At 40.8% G+C, this 21,260-nt stretch overlaps 1 protein-coding gene across 15 annotated transcripts in view; it reads left to right on the forward strand.

Annotated features, from left to right (window-relative positions):
• The window catches only part of LOC143125406 (uncharacterized), an 86,370-nt gene that overhangs the window by 37,848 nt on the left and 27,262 nt on the right, over positions 1-21,260 (forward strand). For all 15 annotated transcript variants that reach the window (XM_076286839.1, XM_076286852.1, XM_076286849.1 and 12 more), the window contains one exon: positions 2,373-2,420. In XM_076286839.1, the coding sequence (XP_076142954.1) occupies positions 2,373-2,420 (48 nt within the window). The remainder of the gene's footprint in view (positions 1-2,372; positions 2,421-21,260) is intronic.

Raw genomic sequence — 21,260 nt, forward strand, 5'->3', positions numbered from 1 at the left:
TGTAACCCAAATGGGTGGGGCAATGGCAACGTAGCCAATGAGCTGGGACAGCCAGCAGCAGCCCCCAGCCAGACAAGCCTCCTTGTCAATATGAGGACATGGTCATTCCAATATCACAGGTGAGTAAGGAATGAGTAGACAGCTGCATCCAACAAGTTCTTGGTGTCTGGACCGCTAGCGCTACCAGACTTTCTGATAGCTGCTAATAAAACAGCCAAAACAGTCTCAGCACAGGCTTCACTATACACATTGTAGCAGACTCAGAGCTCTGAAGCTGGAAGGAACCAAAGTTAAGCAAAAACCCAGCTACATCCAGCCTCTCTTAATAGGAGAGCCAGTGTACAGAGGAAGATGGACTCTGTATCAGCCATATGTGGATCCTGGAAAGGTGGCAGGTGGACAGGGAAAGTCCCTGCTGCCTAACCTGCCATGGATGGAGCTGGCCCTTGGGAGTGAGCGTCCCCTCAGTCACTCAGCCACTCAGTCAGTCAGGCCCTAAATAGAGGCCGGAATCTTTAACTGCATGTCCTCTTCCCCTACTAATTCCCTAGAGGGGGGAATTAAGCTACGGCCCTCTATGGCTCTTTTCCTCCTATACCTATAGGAGTGCACACAATGCTGTCTGCGTGAGTGACGATCATGGATACATCCCCACTGCGTCTAAATGCCCTGTTTAGGCTAGGAAACAAAGAGACTTACTGTGCACGAACACAGCTTTTGCTACTTCTGCTGCATTTGAAAAGGCTGTTTAGGCCGCAGGACCAAAAAGGCTTACCGTGCGTGAACGCATGGCTTAAATAGGGAAATGTTAAGGTTAGCCGACTAGAATGAAAGACAAGCTGCAACCCACCGCGCACGAACACGCCGTATAGGCCAGTAAACTGAGAGAATTACTGTGCGCGAACACACTGCTCGGACAGTGATACATACTGCCCAGTAAACAGAAAAGACATACTGTGCGCGAACACACTGCTTTCTTTACTCCTGCTGTATTTTACGTTTCGTAATGAATTTAGGCTGATTACCATCCCTGCACACCTGTGTGTAAATCCTTAACAGCACAAGACAAGGCAAAAGTTAGGCTTGACCACCCTGCCAATTATCAGCCTTTGTTTTCTAAACAAAGCAATATCACTCACGCAGCTTGTACCAACAAAACGCGCGGAGAGAAACACAACAGGTGTCAACAATTAAACCGGCTACACTCGCTTGCATTCAACAAGCCGCCGGTAACGCTCTACACTGAAGGCGAAAGTAAACGCCTCGCTAGAATGAATGTCAAAGGGAAGACCAGTTTGAATCCTCAGGGACCCAAGGCACCTGCACGATAACGTGGCGGATTACTGGCTTCTAATGAAATCATACTCACCGGTCTCAGAATTGAGGTGAGAAAGGCAAAAAGGAAGAGGCGTGTCCCTGAATGCATTATATGGCTGCGGGACAGCCTCCAGGTCAGTCACATGACATTGTTGATATAATGGTCTTGAGAAAAGGTAGAAGGATGGCATCATTCAAGGTGTAGAATGTGGTGAAGGTCTGAGGGAGGTCGAAATAGATCACATTTTGCATTGTGATGCATTGCATAATGGTAACCATAAGTGGCAAAAGGTAAACACAAAGAAAGTGCAAATGCCATACTTTCAACACAGCTACTCAAAATTGATCACACTTGTTTCAAATGATGTGACACAACCAATAAGCTAGTTCAGAGTGTAAACAGGTTGCTGTAGGTTCATATTACATTTACTTCCTCCTCATCTTCCTCCTACTTCTTCACCTCCACGTCCTCTTCCTTACATTTACTTCCTCCTCTTCCTTCCTCCTTTAATTCTCACTCTTCCTGCTCCCTCCATTGTACTACACACGAACAGCTTGCCTGTGGCTTATTTATAGTGCTTAGGCTGATTGCAATGTGAACTGATTATCTAAAACAGTTTTCACATGTGACAGTGTGCCAGAAAGTTGGCAAAATATTGTAAATAATAGCCATACATGTGTATAGTTTTGCTAGGAGTGTGTTGATCATTTGGAAATTGAGTGTAAAGCAGTGAGTTGTGTTTACAGTTCCGCAAAAAGACTGTGCAGTGGAATGTACCTACAGTTTTGCAAACTCAGTGAGTTGTTCTGCTATAAGTAATAATAGTTTTAGAAATTGTGCTATAAGAATCACGGTTAGGGTTTAAGCATTCAGAAAAAAACTGTAATAACATATCTGCCAAATACCATAAAAATGGTGGTAAAGTAGTGTGTATGTTTTTGCTTTGTTATTTAATTGTACCGTTGAAATGGACTAATTTAACTTATTTGGATTTATGTAGTAGTTAGGCTTACATCTACAATGCAATAATGAACAACATTCCCTTCATGTACAGTGATTCATTTGAAGAAGATGTCTGCTGAACAATCCCAATCACTTTCAAGTAAGCATCAACCTTTATTTTTTAGCATTATTGTTGTGCAGGAGAAATTGCAAGGCAAAATATCTGTATTTATACAGCCTTTATAAAATATAAGTATATGAAATATATGTTGCACACAGAAAAACTGAGTCAATACCTGATTAGAACTAAGCGTGACATTTTTTGGTAGATGAGCATAAACTGTGATCTATTTTGACCTCACTCTGATGTCACCACGGCCTTACCTAGCGTTCAAAAAAACCTTTTTCCCAGTGAAAACGTCATCATTCAGCATCATTCACGTCACGTAATGTGTAGGTCAGAGGTCGGAAACTGGGGCTAGATCTTGCTAACAGAGTTGCCCAGTTAGGGGCTCGTCATCACTTTTGTCGTCACGTTGTAGTTTGTAGTCCATGTGGCCTTTCATGTCCAACAGTTTTAATGTGAACTTGGGAATTTGCTGTATTTATCACTTGAAAGCTGCATAACTTTCTTTCACAAGTGTCTTACACTATTGTAAGCAAATACAGTTGTTTATTTAGGATTAGTGAGCGTATGTTTTAACCTTTGTTGTGGCATCCATGTTTGTCACATATTCCGACGGCAAAGCACATGAACACTCGCTGTGGAGAAAACAAAGTAATCATGGGGGCGGTCCTTGTCATTCCCAGCAGCCATGATTGCACCATTACTCTGAATGATGTCATCATCCTCTGTATCTTGAGACCATTTTTACAACAAAGTTAGGTGACTGATCTTTGTAAGCTGGACCCACAGCATATAGAATATCTGGGTGACATGCCTCTTCTTCTTTGCCTCTCTCGCCTCATCTGAGACTGGCAGATTAGACTGGGGTACGTTTGGAAAGCATACCACCGGCAGGCTCTGATGCTACTATGTGGCCACCTACTGTAGAGTTAACATCCCATTGGCCCCCATTCATTTTAGCATCGTTTTGACATCAAATTTAGATCTAAAGTGATTTAAACTTTTATGTGATCATGCTTACTTCCAGTCAGAGAAATACAACACCGTATGACTGGCTCCATAACTTCATACCTCACTATATGGCCCCCTTAAAGTAGAACTCCGGCCAATTTTAACACGGAGCTCAATTGATGATATTCAAGGAATACTGTCACCTGGAAAAAAATCTGAACAAAATGGTGTTGTCTGACGTGGGTTAGCCAGCTGCCGGCTAAAGCAGCCAAAGTCCTAAAAGCTATGCTTTGGGGCATGTAAACAAAGTCCCTTAGGCAAGTCGCTCGGCGGCCATATTGTAGCGTTTTTTGGGCACTTATCGGGATTCTATTTCGGCAGAAATACGCATGCGCAAGGCTTCATGAAACCAACCTTGCTCCAGCGGCGAGATCACAACACATGATTGGCATGATGCAGTAGCGGCTCCTGGGTTGACAAATAGGCGGGGCAGAGTCTGATGATCAAGTTTAGAAAAAAATAAATAATTAGCATAGTTCCAGGTCACCGGCAGCTGGACGCACACTAATCATTTTTGATCATTTTTAAGGCTCTTTCTTTCTATGGCTAGGCTATGAGTGAAATCTGGGGAATGGAATCCCATAATGTTATCACTTGCGGTCAAAACACTGTTTTGTTCATGCATTATTAACCTATGGTTAGCCTACTTAATGTTATTTTATTCATACGAAGTAGGGCTGAAACGATTCATCGAGTTACTCGAATAACTCGATTACAAAAATTACTCGAGGCAGGGTTTTTGCCTCGTTAAATTCCTATGACGCGCACTATACGCACAGGGATCTGACTGTTCCACACGGACCGTTGTTCAGGAAGCACACCACTAGCGCGTGAATTGTGATACATTCTGAATTTAGCTGGCGCGATGGCGGAGTCAAGATAAATGGCAGAGAATGTCTAAAGTTTTCAAGTAAAGTTTTGGGATCATTACATACTCAAAAAGGAAAAGAACAAGCATCTGAACCTAAATATCCACTCCATGCTGTTTCACCAAGCGTCAATAAAGTAGGCTAGGCTATTCAATCTATCTAGCCTATCTATCAATCTATCTAGCCTATCTAACGTTATCATCTATCTATGTAGCCTATAGCCTACATTGATGTTGGCTGATTTTAATCACATACTGTATTTGTAGCGATGTCGTGATGGCTTGTTTAGCTTTGATGTTTTTAAGTAAGTAAACTTATTCACGTTCAATTGCAAGACAGTATGCCTAAAAAAGAACCCCTCACACACATGCATGCACCCTCATCTTTCCTCACGCACCGCACGCGTGCACACACACACACACAGGTTGCTAGGTTACCTTAGCAAATAGGCTCACCCCAGAAATTATTTTTTAGTAGCCTAATGGTAAAATTATTTGTTAGTAGCCTAATGGTAAATTCTGCAGGTGTAGAAATCTACATAAAACAGATATTTATGTTGATGTCAGGTCTAGATTACAGCATGAAACTTGTTGTAGGCTACATATTAATACATTAAATTGCTTTCCCTCTTCTCCCTCCCAGCACTTCACAACATAGTATGTACAGCTTTGTTCGCCCAGCTAAGTCATGCACAAGAGGCTGCAATTTTACAGAGAACATTTTGAACATTATTTAATTGATGGCACTGGCACTTAAAAACACTAAATGGGTAAATTGCAATAAATGGGCTTAGTTTTGTAGCCTAATCTTGGAGTTAGAATAAATACCTCTGTGCCAATTGCTTGATCATTTTACAGCTATGTCATTTTCGTTATGCATTATGTGTTTTGGTTGTTTAAAAATGCAAAAAAAATTATCCGATTAATCGATCGATAAAGTGCTAGATTAATCGATTACAAAAAGAATCGATAGCTGCAGCCCTAATACGAAGTGAAGTTTATTTTGAGATTCGAGACAAATAAAAGCTACAAGGTAGATAATCAGCTCATTAGCTCAGATCAGTGGAGAACTACTTTGGGGTAAAAACTCAAGAGGGAAACAAATTAACTGAGAATTCGTTGCGAAATCAAAATTCCACTGGAGCTCCAAGCGTAGGCTTCACGCCGCCTTACACCACTCAGCTCTCATAGTCAAGTTCAAGTTGTTTATTGTCATGTAGGCCTCATAAAACAAATTATAAGTAACAAAATTATTGTGTTCAAGAGCCAGCTCAACTTTAAAGAGTAAATTAAAAGTACACTGTAACACATTTCTGTAATTTCTACAGCTAAATTTTTACAGTAACTTGTTCTGTAAGTTTAGCTGTACATTGCAATACATTGTGGGTCAAAAAACTATTACAGTAGTTGACAGCTTTTTCCCCACAATAAATTACAGGCAGATTTGCGCTTGACTGTAAACAGGGTTGCCAACTCTCACGCATCTGGCGTGACACTCACGCTTTCAGCACCAATCTCACGCTCTCACGCACACTCAAGAAATGTCACGCCAAATCCATTCTTTTTTTTTTGCAATCCGTTCATTTTGTGTTGATCACTAGTCTAGCCCACAGCATTGTTTCTAAATGACAGGATACGAGTTTAAAAGGCATACATATGTCTAGACCAACAGCAGGTAGCAGTGGCGTAACAAGCCAATGGTGGGCCCAGGTGCGAGAGCGCTACGCGGGCCTCAAACCGACGAAATTTGGCCCAGGATTAATTAGCTCTGATACATGCAATACACATTAAGGGTGACTTCAATTGTTTATGCAAAGGGCCTGAGGCACCAAAGTAGTTTAGTAGTTACAGATTACAATTTCAAATAAAAAACACACGACTATCCATTGCATGTAAAAACATTAAAAAAAATTGTATTAACAGCGTGCAGGCCAGGGTAATCTAATATTACTGCATTAACATCAACTCGCATGGAATTATGGGAACACTCAATGCGCCTCTTCAACCCTCTGCTGAAACTGCAAGCGTAGATTGCTTGCTTATAAACTCGCACTGCGCAGAAACAAAACTTAATGTAGCCTAACTTATTTAACCGTCCAGAAACCAAATAAAATAATTAATATGCATACAATCCCCAAGGCCATCTTACGAGCCTTTCGTTGTGCAAAATCGTCAACGATGTTCCCAATATTTAATGCTCTGGCTCTCGTATTTTCAATGGACAGGATAGCTAACCCACGGAGCCTCTCCTGCCCCATGCTGCTCCTTAGGTATAGGTCTTAATAAGTTTGAGTTTGGAAAAAGATCGCTAGCTGTTGCCACAGTCACAGGCAATGCCAGAAACAACATGAGTACACACCAGTGGCGTCGTTAGACCTGGGCATTCGGGGCTATAGCCCCGGATCCTCTGGGGATAGCCCCGGATCTATGGGCCGTCAACAACAACAAAAACTCTAATCGTGAATGAAATAAATAGCCCCGTAGAAGAGACTTTTGTGTTTGTGTCCATTGTGTGCATTAACAGCAGCGCAAGAAAATCTGACGTGATCTGGGCAGGTTTAGAATCATTTGTTGCAAAATGATGCAATTTCAATTCTTCTCTACGCTATTACGCATTGCTGTTTCGTGCTTCTACTAACTAGCCTTAGCGAAATAAGTGTACAGAAGGACAAATGGATATTAGAAGTTTCTTTAGAGAAAAAAAAGGGCAGAGCAGGGACAAGAAGTGGAAACTCACAGTGTGTCATCATCTCCCGCAACCCAGGAGGACATTTCGATCAGCTCAGTTTCAATATATCGTGATTTACTATTGAATCACATGCGCAGTAAATATGGTAAACCTGACTTCGTTTGAGGGGGCTTCCAAGCAATGCATGTTGGGCTTGATTTTGACAGAATGGAACTTTTTCTTTGGGCAAAAGTTCGTGATAGCCTACCTACACAACCCAAATGCATTGCTTTCAAGGCACCCATAGCCCATTAATTGAAGGGGATGACGTCCAAATGTTTATCCCGAGACGAACGCTCACACCTGTGCACTTGACAGAGGTGCATGACGATGTTTATTCTACAGGCTATTTTAATGTCATATTTTGGGTGTTGTATGTGGTGCACTTTGGCAGAAGAGACGTTCTCCTTACACGGTCTTTAAACATCAAAATATTCAGAATGCCGTGACGTGAGTCATTACAATTGGCCTTCCTTTTCATTCTCAAAGTAGGTTAAAATTGCATGTTCATCAGCCCGATTTTCAAAATCTCTCGGGGGACAATCTATTCCAGAAGAGTACTCCTAAGAGCCCAAAAGATTCTGAAGGACTCTTCTCATCCTAACAATGGATTATTCCTACCGCTGAAATCAAGAAGACGCCTATGTAGTCACAAAGCCAGAACTGAGAGACTCAGGAGAAGTTTTTATCCCCAGGCCATCCGAACTCTGAACTCACACTATACTGACTTTGCACACATTCACTCCTCAGCACTCTCAAACATTTCCCAACTCTGAACTCACACTATACTGACTTTGCACTCATCCACTCCTCAGCACTCATGACCCCCCCCCCCCACACACACACACACACACCTACATGACTTTTAGCACTTTTACATCCCTCTCCCTATGCTGCAGACCTTTTATTTATTTTATTATTCATCACACGTCAAAACACACACACACACACACACACACACATATCTGACTTTCTCCAACTTTTGCACATCTCTATAGAACTTTTTATTTATTATTTTTGATATCTCCTCCATCTATCTACCCATGTCCTTGATTGCCTAGCCTTTCTGTCCCCCCCCCCCCCCATCCCCAACACACACACACAAAAAAAAACACACACTCTTACATCATCACTGTCATCACCTCACATACATACAGCACACTGCTTGCTACAGTAAGCCTCCTCTACATACTTGCTGCACACTGCCCCCCCCCCTCCCTACATACACAGCACATTGTCTTCAGGATCTTCTCCAACACACATCCTCTACTTACTTACAGCATACTGCCCCCACCTACCCACACACACACTATACATACACACACACACAGTCACTGCTTCACTCCCCTCCCGCCCACACACACATCTTCACTGTCATCACTCACATACATCATACTTGCAGTACACTGCCCCCCCCCTCTCCCCTACATACACAGCACATTATTTCATCAGGAAGCTTCTCCAACACACATCCCCAACATACTTACAGCACACTGCCCCCCCCCCCCCCCCCCTACATACACAGCACATTGTCTTCAGGATCTTCTCCAACACACATCCTCTACATACTTACAGCACCTACCCACACACACACTACACACACACACACACAGTCACTGCTACACTCCCCTCCCGCCCACACACACATCTTCACTGTCATCACTCACATACATCATACTTGCAGTACACTGCCCCCCCCCCCCTCTCCCCTACATACACAGCACATTATTTCATCAGGAAGCTTCTCCAACACACATCCTCAACATACTTACAGCACACTGCCCCCGCCCCCCAATACACAGCACATTGTCTCATGAGGAAGCTTCTCCAACACACATATTGCACACTGCCCTCTCCCCACATTCACAGCACACTATCCCATCTCCCTTGTCATCCCCCCAACACACACACCAACACCCTTGGCAGTTGGGTTAGCCCCTTGAGCCGTGGATATGCCCAAGGTTTCTTCCTTGGTAAGGGAGTTTTTCCTTGCCCCTGTTGCTCTTGGGTGCTCCTTGTTGGTGCCCCCCCCCCCAATCGCAATCCTCCCCCACCTTTCTTATGCAGCCCTTGCCACTTAATCTACTAAACCCCTCTTCTACTGCACTTTTTACCCCCCCCCCATAAATGCACAAATAGGCTGACACCATACTTAATTTCACTGCATTTCTTACTTCCAGTAACTATATGCATGTGACAATAAACTTCCTTGTATCCTTGTATCCTTGTATCGGTTAAGCGCTCATCTTCCGATAGATCGTCAAAGTGACGCTTCACTCTCCGTGCTCTAACATTCTAAAGTTCTAAACAAAAAAAACAAAAAAGGAGGCAGGGCGGGGGTAGCGACGGGCCCCGGGAGGTCACGGGCCCTGGTGCGACTGCACTTGCTGCACCTACTATAGTTACGCCACTGGCAGGTAGGTCTAATATCCGCCTACAACGTTCTCAGCGCAGTTTTCTCTGATTGTTGATTCGCTGACTAGGCTATTTTAATCCGGTCCGCGACACCTTCACGCTGCTATTTAGACATGAGGCAGACCGACATAAAGTGTGGCCGCCCATTCTTCTCTAGGAACTACTCGCGAAGTAGCCTCACAGACATCACATTAAATAACTTTTTCTCATCTTTTATAAAGTGCTATAGGCCTAGCCGCTATTTGCTGCGAGAAAAATAAATTAACTTTCAAGAAATAATCATATTAGGCTACTATAGCTCTGCGCTCATTTCAATTCCTATAGGAGGAATACCTCACAAACTTGTCGTTCCACACATGACAAACCGTAAACCAGAATAAACAGCAGACCTTACCGAACACAAAGGTGTAATGCAATCCCCTGTACAATAAACCGTTCCAGAGTAATCCGGTTTTGAAATGGTAGCAAATTTCTATATGGTCTCCAATTTTGGGCTTTAAGTGTCTTAAAACTGAGCTGTGCTTAAATACCTACATATGTGTAAATATTAAAATCAGAGGATATATAGCTCATGGCTAAGAGTTTGTCGATGTAGCCATAATGATTTGTTTTCACAAAATGCTAAGCATGCATGTATTTAAGTGTCTTAAAAAAGTGTGCTTATATTGGTCAATGCATAATTTCATAACAGGCCAAATAGAAAATAAATGTTAAATGTTAAATATACTGTAGCCTAGACATAATATTAAAATCAGATGATGTAGGATAGTATAGAGTTAGATAAAGTTGGATGGCTCCAGATTCGGTCTTAAAGGAGCCACACCACTTTTATGACACTATAGCTGTTCTGTTGACCTTTAGATTTGTTGCTACTGGGCATGAAGGGCAGGCCAATTATGAGTTCTGTCCAACATTGATGGTAGGTTTAGAAGAAAAGTCAGCACATTTTAATCATATTGCAATACCAATAACCGTAATCATTTTGGTCATGATTTTTCATCAAATGTTCATACTGTATCTCTAGTGACTGGTAGACTTTGGAATCTACCAGCCACAATGGTAGGTGGAAAAAAATATTTTAGGCTATTTCCATCCCTGATACATACGTACACTCATACACACATTCATAAGTCTCAATCTGTCCATTTCTTTCCACAAAACTCACCAGAAGTAATAATTTAAGGGGTTATTTTTCAATTTTTTCTACTGAGCTACTACCTTTTTCTGGTGGGCAGGGGGGCCCTTTTCATGTCTGTGCCCAGGGGCCCAGTGGCTCATCTTCCATGCCACGGGGTTAAAACACTGGTCTTGTTTTCAAGTGCAATCAATAATTTAATTGTACATTTTGAAGAAACTTAAATCAGGGATTATACTGTACATAGCAAAAAAGTCAGGGGACAGACATTTTTAAAATTAGGTTTAGGGAAAAATTTAACGCACACGCACTATGACTTCACAAAATCTCACTCCAGCCAAACACCCAAAGTTGGCAACCCTGCACTGTAAATGATGCCTAGTACAGTTGTTTACTGTTGAATGCATTGCATGAGGCCGTTAGCCACAAGACCTTGATGTCAGATTGCAGAGGAGCAGCCACATTGCCACTCCACTCATCCACAATATGTAAGTATACTATTATAAATAGCCTACATGATTTAAATTGTGATTTAACTTGTTAATGTGGGTTGAAATAACCTAAAGTTGACCGTGTATCAGTCTGTGCAGGCCCAAAAATAAAGTGAATTTGTATAGCTGTGGAGACTTTTCAGAAGACATTTTTACGACGGAGTATTAGGGCCACACATGAAGGAAAAAATATTTTTGCCATGGCGAGATTAAACTCGACATGTCGAGAATAAAGTTGAAATATAATATCGACTTTAATCTCGATGTATCGACTTTAATGTCGCCATGTCGACATTAAACTCAACATTTCGAGAATAAAGTTGAAATATCATGTCGACTTTAATCTCGACGTGTCGACATTAAACTCAACATTTTGAGAAAAAAGTTAGTTTGGAGAGAGAACGACCGCTCGGGACGATTGAAAGGGAGGACGAATGAAACAATGCAACAAGTGCAACAATGATTCAGAGTGTTCGAGTGCAACAATGATTAGACATAGGCCTATATCATGTGGACAAAACAGAACATATTAACCTAGCCTACGTTGCTCAGCCAAATACTTTGCTGTTAGGTCCTTATTACGGAGTTAGGCGATAAATGCGATGGTCAAAAGTAGCCTAAACGTCATAGCGGTTTATTTATTGTAGGCCTATTATTAAAGTGTTGTTTTTCATCTAAAGGTTCAACTTCATGCTTATGCACTAGAGGCATACTAGGCGCTCTCCCCAATCCTAGACTTTCACGTTGCTTGTTTGTAATGAATGCAAAACAGCCTATTGCTGAATGTCTATGGAGGGACGAGTGAAGCTATCCTCCCAACCACCCTATGTAGGCTAGCCTACATGCACACATATGCACACAAAGTGGATAAATAAAGTGCATGCACACATATTCTCTCACGGGATCAAAATAGTATATATGCTTAGGCTGTGTTTCTAGCCTCCTATACGTATTGCAGGTGAGACATAGAAAAGCAGTTTTAGAAAAATTAGTTTTGCCATGTTATCCTATGGAGAGTGACGGCCTGTGGGTCATGAAGGGCAGTTATTTGGATGTGCAGTGGCCTTAACCACGTAAAACAGAGTGAAATAACAGTTTGTACAGAAACATTATAGCCTATCATTGGATACATATATTTTTCTAGCTATTTAGCCTAAACGGCATATAGTTGGGTCATCTATAGCAGTTCCGTGACCGTGGAGAGTGGAGGTTCGTTTCTCACTAGATTTGTCATCTATAAAGGTTAAAGAAAAAAATTAGCCGGGGTGCCCCTCACAAAAATGTGGGGAAATTTTGTGAGAGCCCTATATCCAAAATGGCTGCCGTAAGCCAAGCTGGATATTAACTTTTTAATGGTTTTGCCCACAGTGCTGCATTACACATGGTTTCTGAGACTATTTGGGTCAAGAAATTCATGAATGATGTAGATTTATTGATTTGACCTTAAAATTCAACGTGGCCGCCAATTTTTGGCTCTTTAAATGTAAATTTTTCAAAATTGTCATAAAGCTGTAATATTAGGCTCAAATGGAAGCTCTGCTCAAACTAATTATTTATTTGAATGAACTAAAAACAATTCTCCATCTGAATCTGTTGAATCTCCACACTGACTCATTATTACATTAATAACATTACATTACATTACATTTGGCAGACGTTTTTTTAGCCAAAGGGACTTACAACATGGTAAACAGTTTAAAGCTTTAGAACAATTCTCTCAACAATACTAGAACAATTTAAAACAATGTAAAAAGGTAGAGCACAATAAGAGTGAGTGCTGTTTTTATACAGTCAAGTGTCAGTTGTAGTCCGGTGGTAAGTGCTAGAATTAGCTAGTTGTAAGTAGTGCTACGAGAGCAGATATTCTCTGAAGAGCTGGGTCTTCAGGAGTTTTTTGAAGATGGAGAGGGATGTCCCTGCTCTAGTAGGAACTGGTAGTGCGTTCCACCAACAAGGAACAACAAATGAAAAAAGTTTGGATTGACCTGAGCGTACCGGTGGCAGAGCTAGACGTCGTAAGTCTGAGGAGCGCATCGGTCGGGAGGTAGCATATGCCTGTATGAGGGCATTCAAGTAGGTGGGAGCAAACCAGAGACTACTTTGTAGGCAAGCGTTAGAGACTTGAATTTGATGTAGGCGGCCATAGGTAGCCAGTGTGGCTGGATGAGCAGCGGGGTAACATGTGCCCTTTTGGGTTGATTGTAGACCAGGTGCACTGCCGCGTTCTGGATCATCTGAAGGGGTTTCACTGTGCAGGCTGGGAGACCTGTCAGGAAGGTGTTACAGTAGTCGAGTCGTGAGATGACTATTGCCTGTACCAGGAGCTGGGTAGCATCTTGAGTCAAGCAAGTCTTGATTTTCCATATGTTGTAGAGTGCGAAATGGCTAGTTGGTTGTCGAGAACGACTCCTAAATTTCTTGCAGCCCTGGTAGGTGTAACAGACAGGGAGTCAATTTTGATGTTGATGCCATGATGTATAGTAGGTTTAGCTGGGAGGACCAGCAGTTTGGTTTTTGAGAGGTTTAGCTGGAGGTGGTTTGCCTTCATCCATGTAGATATGTCTGAGAGGCAATCCAAGATCCATGCCGAGACCAAGGGGTCATACGGTGGAAAGGACATATAGAGCTGTGTGTCGTCTGCATAGCAGGGGTATAGGAAGCCATGCGAACGGATAATCTGTCCCAAAGAGGTGGTGTAGATAGCAAAGAGAAGAGGGCCCATCACTGAGCCCTGGGGGACCCCTGTGGTGAGATAGTGAGGTGCAGACAGCTGTCCAAGCCATGATACCTTAAACGAGCATTTTGTGAGGTAGGATTCAAACCAGGAGAGAGCAGAACTGGAGATTCCCATGTTTAAGAGTATAGAGAGAAGGATGCGGTGATTAACAGTGTCAAAGGCAGCCGATAAGTCAAGTAGAATGAGTTCTGACAACCGAGCGGTCGCCTTGGGTTCCTTTAAGGCTTCTATTCAGAGAGGAATTCAGAGACCTGTTTAGAGACTGCTTGTTCGATACCTTTGGATAGGAAAGGTATGAGTAAAGCAGGACGGTAGTTCTCAACTTGATCAGGGTTGAGAGAAGTTTTCTTAAGTAACGGTGTTAACCGGGTCGTTTTGAATGCTGTTGGAAATGTGCCAGAGGTTAACGAAGCATTGATCACGTGTGTTAGCTGGTGTGATAGTTGGGTTGATGGACTGAAATAGGCTCATAGGTAGGGGTGCAATGAGCATGTGGTTGGACGGCTGCCCGTCAGGAGTCTATCTCTCTCTCGGAGAGAGTCCTCTCACCATCACTGCTACTCTCATCTGAGCAGTCATGAGGTGTGACTCAAAGAGTCATCATCAGGTGGGAGACGGATATTCTTATTCTTCAGTTTGTGCCATTTGGAAACTCTGGTCTGGCCTGCTGAATAAGTGTACAATCCATGTCCCACCTGATGATGACTCTTTGCATCTTCATATGGAAAGGACAAACTACCTTTCATATTTCTAGCTCCATTACAACCTGCAAGAGCATCTTGAGAACGGAAAGTGTCGACCAGTGCGTCACACCCCCCTTGCCCCAGCAGCTCACACCTCATGAAAGCTCAGATGAGAGTAGTAGTGATGATGAGAGTGTGGAGATCCAACAGATTCAGATGGAGAGTGTTTTTAGTTAATTCAATAAATCATAATAAATAAATAATAAAAAATGACAGATATCTGATGACCTATGTGTATGTTGTAATTTTACTGCCCATAACTGTACTCAGTGTGAGCAGAGCTTCCATTTGAGCCTAATATTACAGCTCTATGACAATTTTGAAACATCAACATTTAAAGAGCCAAAAATTGGCGGCCATCTTGAATTTGAAGGTCAGAAATAGGTCAAATCAATAAATCTACATCATTTATGAATTTCTTGACCCAAATAGTCTCAAAAACCATGTGTAATGCACCACTGTGGGCAAAACCATTAAAAAGTTAATATCCAGCTTGGCTTACGGCAGCCATATTGGATATAGGGCTCTTACAAAATTTCCCCACATTTTTGTGAGGGGCACCCCGGCTAATTTTTTTCTTTAACCTTTATAGATGACAAATCTAGTGAGAAACGAACCTTCGCTCTCCACGGTCACGGAACTGCTATAGATGACCCAACTAATAGTGCATGGTATTTCCATAACCGTGAGACAGCACTTCGCGATGACGGCAATGAGTAGGCTAGTTAACAGACAAGACGCAATCTATCTGAATATCTGCAATCTAGCAATCTGAAATAACACCTATTTGAAGCCCTTTTTAATGTAACATATTGTATATTAGTGTAGGCTACATAGCTTAAACTGTGTAGGCTATGTTTAAACAGTAGGTCAGCATGTCGACTTTAATGTCGACACGTCGAGATTAAAGTAGGCTAGATATGATATTTCAACTTTATTCTCGAAATGTCGAGTTTAATGTCGACGTGGCGACTTTAAAGTCGACACGTCGAGATTAAAGTACTCCGTCGTACATTTTGAACAGGTGAAGTTTAGTGGTAAAACTAAAGTAAAGGTATAGTGGGTATGTTAACGTTAACCCTTTTCATATGTAGCCTAATTTTGAATAGCCTAGGCCAGCGGTCCCCAACCACCGGGCCGCAGGACATTCCTAACCGGGCCTGCATGCAAACTAAACTAAATTTAGGCTACTTCGCAATAATGCAGCCTCAGGTCAGCTAACTTCACTTGTTCAGTTCTTGCCGAAAGGTAGTGTCACATGAAGTTAGCCAAACTGCTAGAATGAGCAACAAAAAACAAGCATCTTTAGCAGGTCACTGGCCAGAGTGTTTGAGTTGCGAGAGCCACTGCAGAGATTTCTTACAGAAAAAAAGTCACCGTTAGCTGCACATTTTAGTGAATGTTTTACGTGTCAAAACTCGCTTACCTGTGTGACATATTCGGGTTGCTTAATGACCTCAACCTGTCACTCCAGGGGAGAATGACTACTGTCTTTAAACTGGCAGATAAAGTCGCTGCATTTAAAGCCAATCTTGATTTGTGGGGACGACGAGTGGACCGGGGTGTATTTGATATGTTCCAAACAGTAGTGCGGGTTTTGGGAGAGACTGAGGCAGGGCCCTTTCTCTCGCAGCTGGTGCGCGATCACCTTGTTGCGCTTTCAAATGAGTTTGAGTGTTACTTCCCATCCTCCAAAGATCCACGGCAGGCAAACCAATGAGTGGGTCCGCAACCCATTTGTCAATATCCCGAATAGTACTAACTTGTCAGCGCAGGAGGAAGAGCAGTTGATCGAAATTGCAAATGACAGTGGTCTTAAGAGTGTGTATAAGGAAACCTCTGGCGAGTTTTTGGATCAAAACCAAAGCAGAATATCCCGAGATAGCCGTAAAAGCGCTGAAAACGTTTCCCACCACCCATGCGAGGCCGGGTTTTCGGCAATGACTGCAACTAAGACCAAATTGCGCAATCGACTGGACATTTCAAACACACTGAGGGTGTCACTGTCTTCCATCACCCCCAGATGGAAGCTTCTTGTTGCAGGGAAACAAGCAGGGCTCCCACTGATTATATTCGTAATGCACGTTTAGTTCCCATGTTTTTTCCCGCTGTTGTTGCAGGTAGTTAGTGTGAGCTTCACCTCACTGAGTGTGTTTCACTAATTCACGGATTGGGATAAATGCAGAGACCAAATTTCCCTCACGTATACTCATACGTATACTTATTTTGCGAGAGAGACGCTCATGGCTTTCTCCAATACAACACACAGGCGCTTCATAGGACGCATTCAACGTTTTGACTTTCAATCCAAGGGCGACATATCGGATGCTTTCAGGACAATTTGCTTTTGTTTTAAATTATCCTGTAACCTTCATTTAAACGTGAATATGTGCTTGGTAGGCCTAATCAAAAAGACAATAATATGTGACATGCCCTTGCCATCTATTGCCCGCTTAGAGGAGTTCATTGGCCGTTTTCCCCGTGCGAGAGGGACGCTCATGGCTTTCTGCAATGCGCCCACAGGCGTGGCGCATTTGGTACGTGTCCATAATCGCGGCAAAACCCACCGCGGCGCACATAGCCCATGTTTTGTTCCCGTATTTTGTTAAGCATGTTCACACTTATAGATGTAGCTTCAAGTTGTTCAATATTCATAGTTCATATTGTTCATGAAAACAAATTATTTTCAAATATCATTTTCATCAAACCCTAATCTTAAAGTTTTGGATTTATTTAATTTTGAAAGAGTATTAACTGAATTTGGGTAAAATTGTCAACACGGTGTAACCACAAAAACATGAACCAAATAATTACACTTGCTGAAAAAAATGTGAAATTCTCTCCAAAATCCCTTCTTAAATAATCTGGCATGATCTTGCACAAGAACTTTTCAATATTTAATACAAGTAATGAAACCCCATTGTTCTGAATGTTTGAATTAATATGGGGAATCGTGTCTGTCACATTAACCACTTAAAATGTCAAGTGGTGTAACCACCATTTAAAGAGCAATTTTGTATGTATTATGTCAGAGAATCATGTGACAGGAAATTATGTCATAGAGAAGGACCCTTCAAGACCCCAACTGCTATGAGTCAAGGTTAGCAACTCTCTTAAAGTAACATAATAGTGTTTTTAGGCCATGGCCAGGCAAGCTTAGGTTACATGTCAAATGGTATGACCTTTTAAAAATGTTGATAAATCATAATAATCATAAAATATTAAATTTAATGTGAAAACTGTGTTTTAATATTCATATAAAGGTGAAGTGTATACATAGTTGTCCATAATAATGCCTGCAAATTTTGCTTTTAAATAGAAATGTCAAATGGTGTAACCGGTTACACCATTTGACTCTTTTCTGTTTGAGACCAGTTTGATCAGATTCAGGGCCAAGAGTATATAATTTTAGGTGCCAATTATATTATTTTTATAATTTAAATAGTGACTAACTGTTTAGCATAAACAATAGCTTTAAAAGGGTTAAATTAGATTGCAATTTAAGCGATTTTTGAAATGTCAAAGCTTTTCATTTTAAATTTAAACTTCCATAATTATTTTTAATATTTTATTATGATGTAAGTAAACAGTATGTTCAAATTATAAATAAATAATATAAATACATTTATTTTATATAAAATGTACCTCTTGTCCCCCAATGGATGCCACTTACAAGCAAGAAAAACTTGTCTCGCCACAGATTGCATGTGAACGCAGATCCTGCTGTTGGTTGGTTGTTAAGAAATGATCATACCCACTCTTTCACTCACTCTTATTCTCTCTCACACACACTTTGGGCCCTAATTTAGCAAAATAAAATGCATGGTCACTAGCAAATAGCGTAAATACATTTAGGATTTTGTCCAGTCCACATTCGGGGTGGTTTTGTTATCAAACGTCAGGTGCCTGGCGCAAAAAGGTGGCTCTTATGTTTCTTAATCAGTCATGGGTGTGTTTTGGGCTTAACATTCTTTAAACCAATGAGGAGGACATCTGTCATTCCCTTTAACAGCAAGCAAGGCAACTTCAAACAGCGCATCAGTATTTTGATAGTCAGCGGTGTATTTGAAGGAATCTGCTTGTACGCAAGACCGTATGGAACAGGTATTCCACTAAGCTTACTAAAACCGAGTAGAGTATAGGCTACACACATCTGCACTTGTCTATTAATTGAACATATTAAGTGAAACTAACTTGACTGTGGTGTCATAGTCAACGACAAAACAGTTATACACAGTTAATTACTTTCAATATTGACTGACAATGGGTTACCAGCAAAAAACATAGCCTTAAAAAAGTAAAATTTCCCCCTATAATGTTCGAATGACTGAATAAATAACCTAAGGACATTTATTCTGCAGAGGAATTGCTGCTTACATCGCGTGACCGTGCGTTTTCAGCTGTGTTTCATATGCGCCTTTCGCTATACTGTAGACCAGGCTTTTCTTGGTCAGTGGCATAATGCTTTTTAGACGGTATAAGATAGCGATTTTTAGATCATGTGCCAGGCCACACCTTATGTCGGTAATTGCCACACCCCTGGGCGCATTATTTAATAAAAGTGAAGTGTAAGATAGGAAAAAACTTTGCGTCAGAATAATAATACACTTTGCGCCCGGTTTTGCATCACGAAAATAGGGCCCTTTATCTCACTCTCTTTGAAAATAATGGACTGAAATTGTATGCGAACTGAATTGAAATCAAATAGAACACAAGTTTCTTCATTGATGATATGAAATGATATTGATATGGAATATGATGAATGACATGAATACATATCAAAATATCCAATTCAGTTTACCTTGATGCCTATTTTCTGTGTCAATTTCTTGTCCTATTGCTATAAACGTTTCATGGTCAATTGTGTAACCGATTTATGTCAATTGGTGTAACCAGTATTTTGTCTAAAATACTAATAATGTACAAAAAATGAATAGGGATAATGATTTAATACTCTACTTTACTCTAATAATGGTTGTTTAAACCATTTTTACTCAAATGGTCAAAGAATAGACAGAAAACAAGATGTTTACAGCATATGGTCTTGCTCAGTACAATGAAAAACCCATATAATTTAAATTTAGAAATAAATATAATAAAACATATTCTCATAGAATATTACAAAATAAACTAATAATTTCATGAGAGCAATTGCATGAACTCTAGGAGGTGTGAAATATTAGATATTTGTAATTTTTGTGGTTACACCATTTGACAATTTAACAGGCTGTTAGTTCTATCTTTTGTTAAAAAATAGCATAAACGTCATATTAAATAATATGAATACAACAGAAATACAAAGTATACACTTTATTAAACCTCAGGCATGTTTTGTTTTAAAGGTTTAAACATATTTTTAATTTTCTCATCTTACCAACCCTTATCTGTCACTGACCCATTAGCTGTAAAAACATTCTACAATAAAATAATGAATTATGAACAAGTAATAGCTATTTAGTAGCAAAAATAGTTGGCAGGTAACTCATGTAATTTGAATGGGATACAAGATAATATTGTAAATTAAAATACAATAAATGGTTGTTTATCATATAAAACAATACATTGTTGTGTTTTATATACAGCAAAAAACTGTAAAACGTATCCAGTAATATGTTGTAATTAATGTTTACAGTAATTAACAACACTTTTACAGCACTTTATGGGCAACTTTTTTGCCTGTTCTTTACTGTAAATTCTACAGGAAATTTGTTACAGTGTAGGCTATTAATTTAAAAGGTAAATATTCTGTGTGTATGGGGGGGGGGGTAATACCATGGAATGAGTGGTTGTAATAACCATGGAATGAGTGCTTGCGTGTTGAGGAACAGTTTATGTGAGCATGTACAGTGAAACTGAAAGAAAGGGGGCTGATGTTGCACATACATATTGATATTAGCAAACAGGCAAAGACATTTGTGGAGCACAACATAGATTCCTGTTTGCTCAAGTACAAGTTTTTTTGTGCTCGAGTTTCATTTTTCTTCAAAATATAATTTGTGTGCTCGCTCAAAATATTTTCTGCGCTCAAATTGTGCTATTGCTCGCTCATACAGTAAAAGTGGAACAAATGTAACTCCATGTTTCCCAATCCCTGGGAGCCTGGTGGCTTATTCCACACGCAGTATGGTCACTTGAAGTGACACTTTAAGCGAGTCACATTTGATGATAAACAGTATGTGCGCCAGCATCATGAAGTAGGTCATGCACCTCTGGCAAATTTTATAGTCAATGTAACATCCTCCACAATGTTCCACTGTTCTTTTGTTGTAGTGTTAATTTTCTGAGACAAGATGAAAAGAAATACGTTTGTATCTTTTTTCATCACTCAGAGAGAAGATGACACCGACATTACAAAAACTGTTTTAATTTTTTCCCGTACCAAAAGTACTCGGTGACCTTGAGAAACGGAGATGTGTATGAAAACTTGTCGGATTTCTCCTTTAAGCTGCAGAACAGCAAAAAGCAAGCAGCAAACAGAAAACAAATTATATTTTTCCCTAAATCAATTACAACCCAATATGTTTTCTGTTCATTGCATGGCAGGTGCAGCAGTTCCTACATTGCATGTGCAGAACAGCTCAACTGCCTGTAGATTTTCATGCAACCACAAGTCAATTAGAGAATGGAAAGTGTTTTGGAAGAGGACTGTGCAAAGATACAGTACATGGAAAAGATTGGTTGATATAGTCATATCGGTGTTTAAAAGGGGGTATGTGAAGGCTATACGTGCACTATACTAACAGAA

This window comes from Alosa pseudoharengus, unplaced genomic scaffold, assembly GCF_046254945.1.
Source record: "Alosa pseudoharengus isolate Yale_2024_CS ecotype anadromous, Long Island Sound unplaced genomic scaffold, YU_APseudo_1.1 YU_APseudo_1.1_scf_16, whole genome shotgun sequence".
Classification (NCBI taxonomy): Eukaryota; Metazoa; Chordata; class Actinopteri; order Clupeiformes; family Clupeidae; genus Alosa; species Alosa pseudoharengus.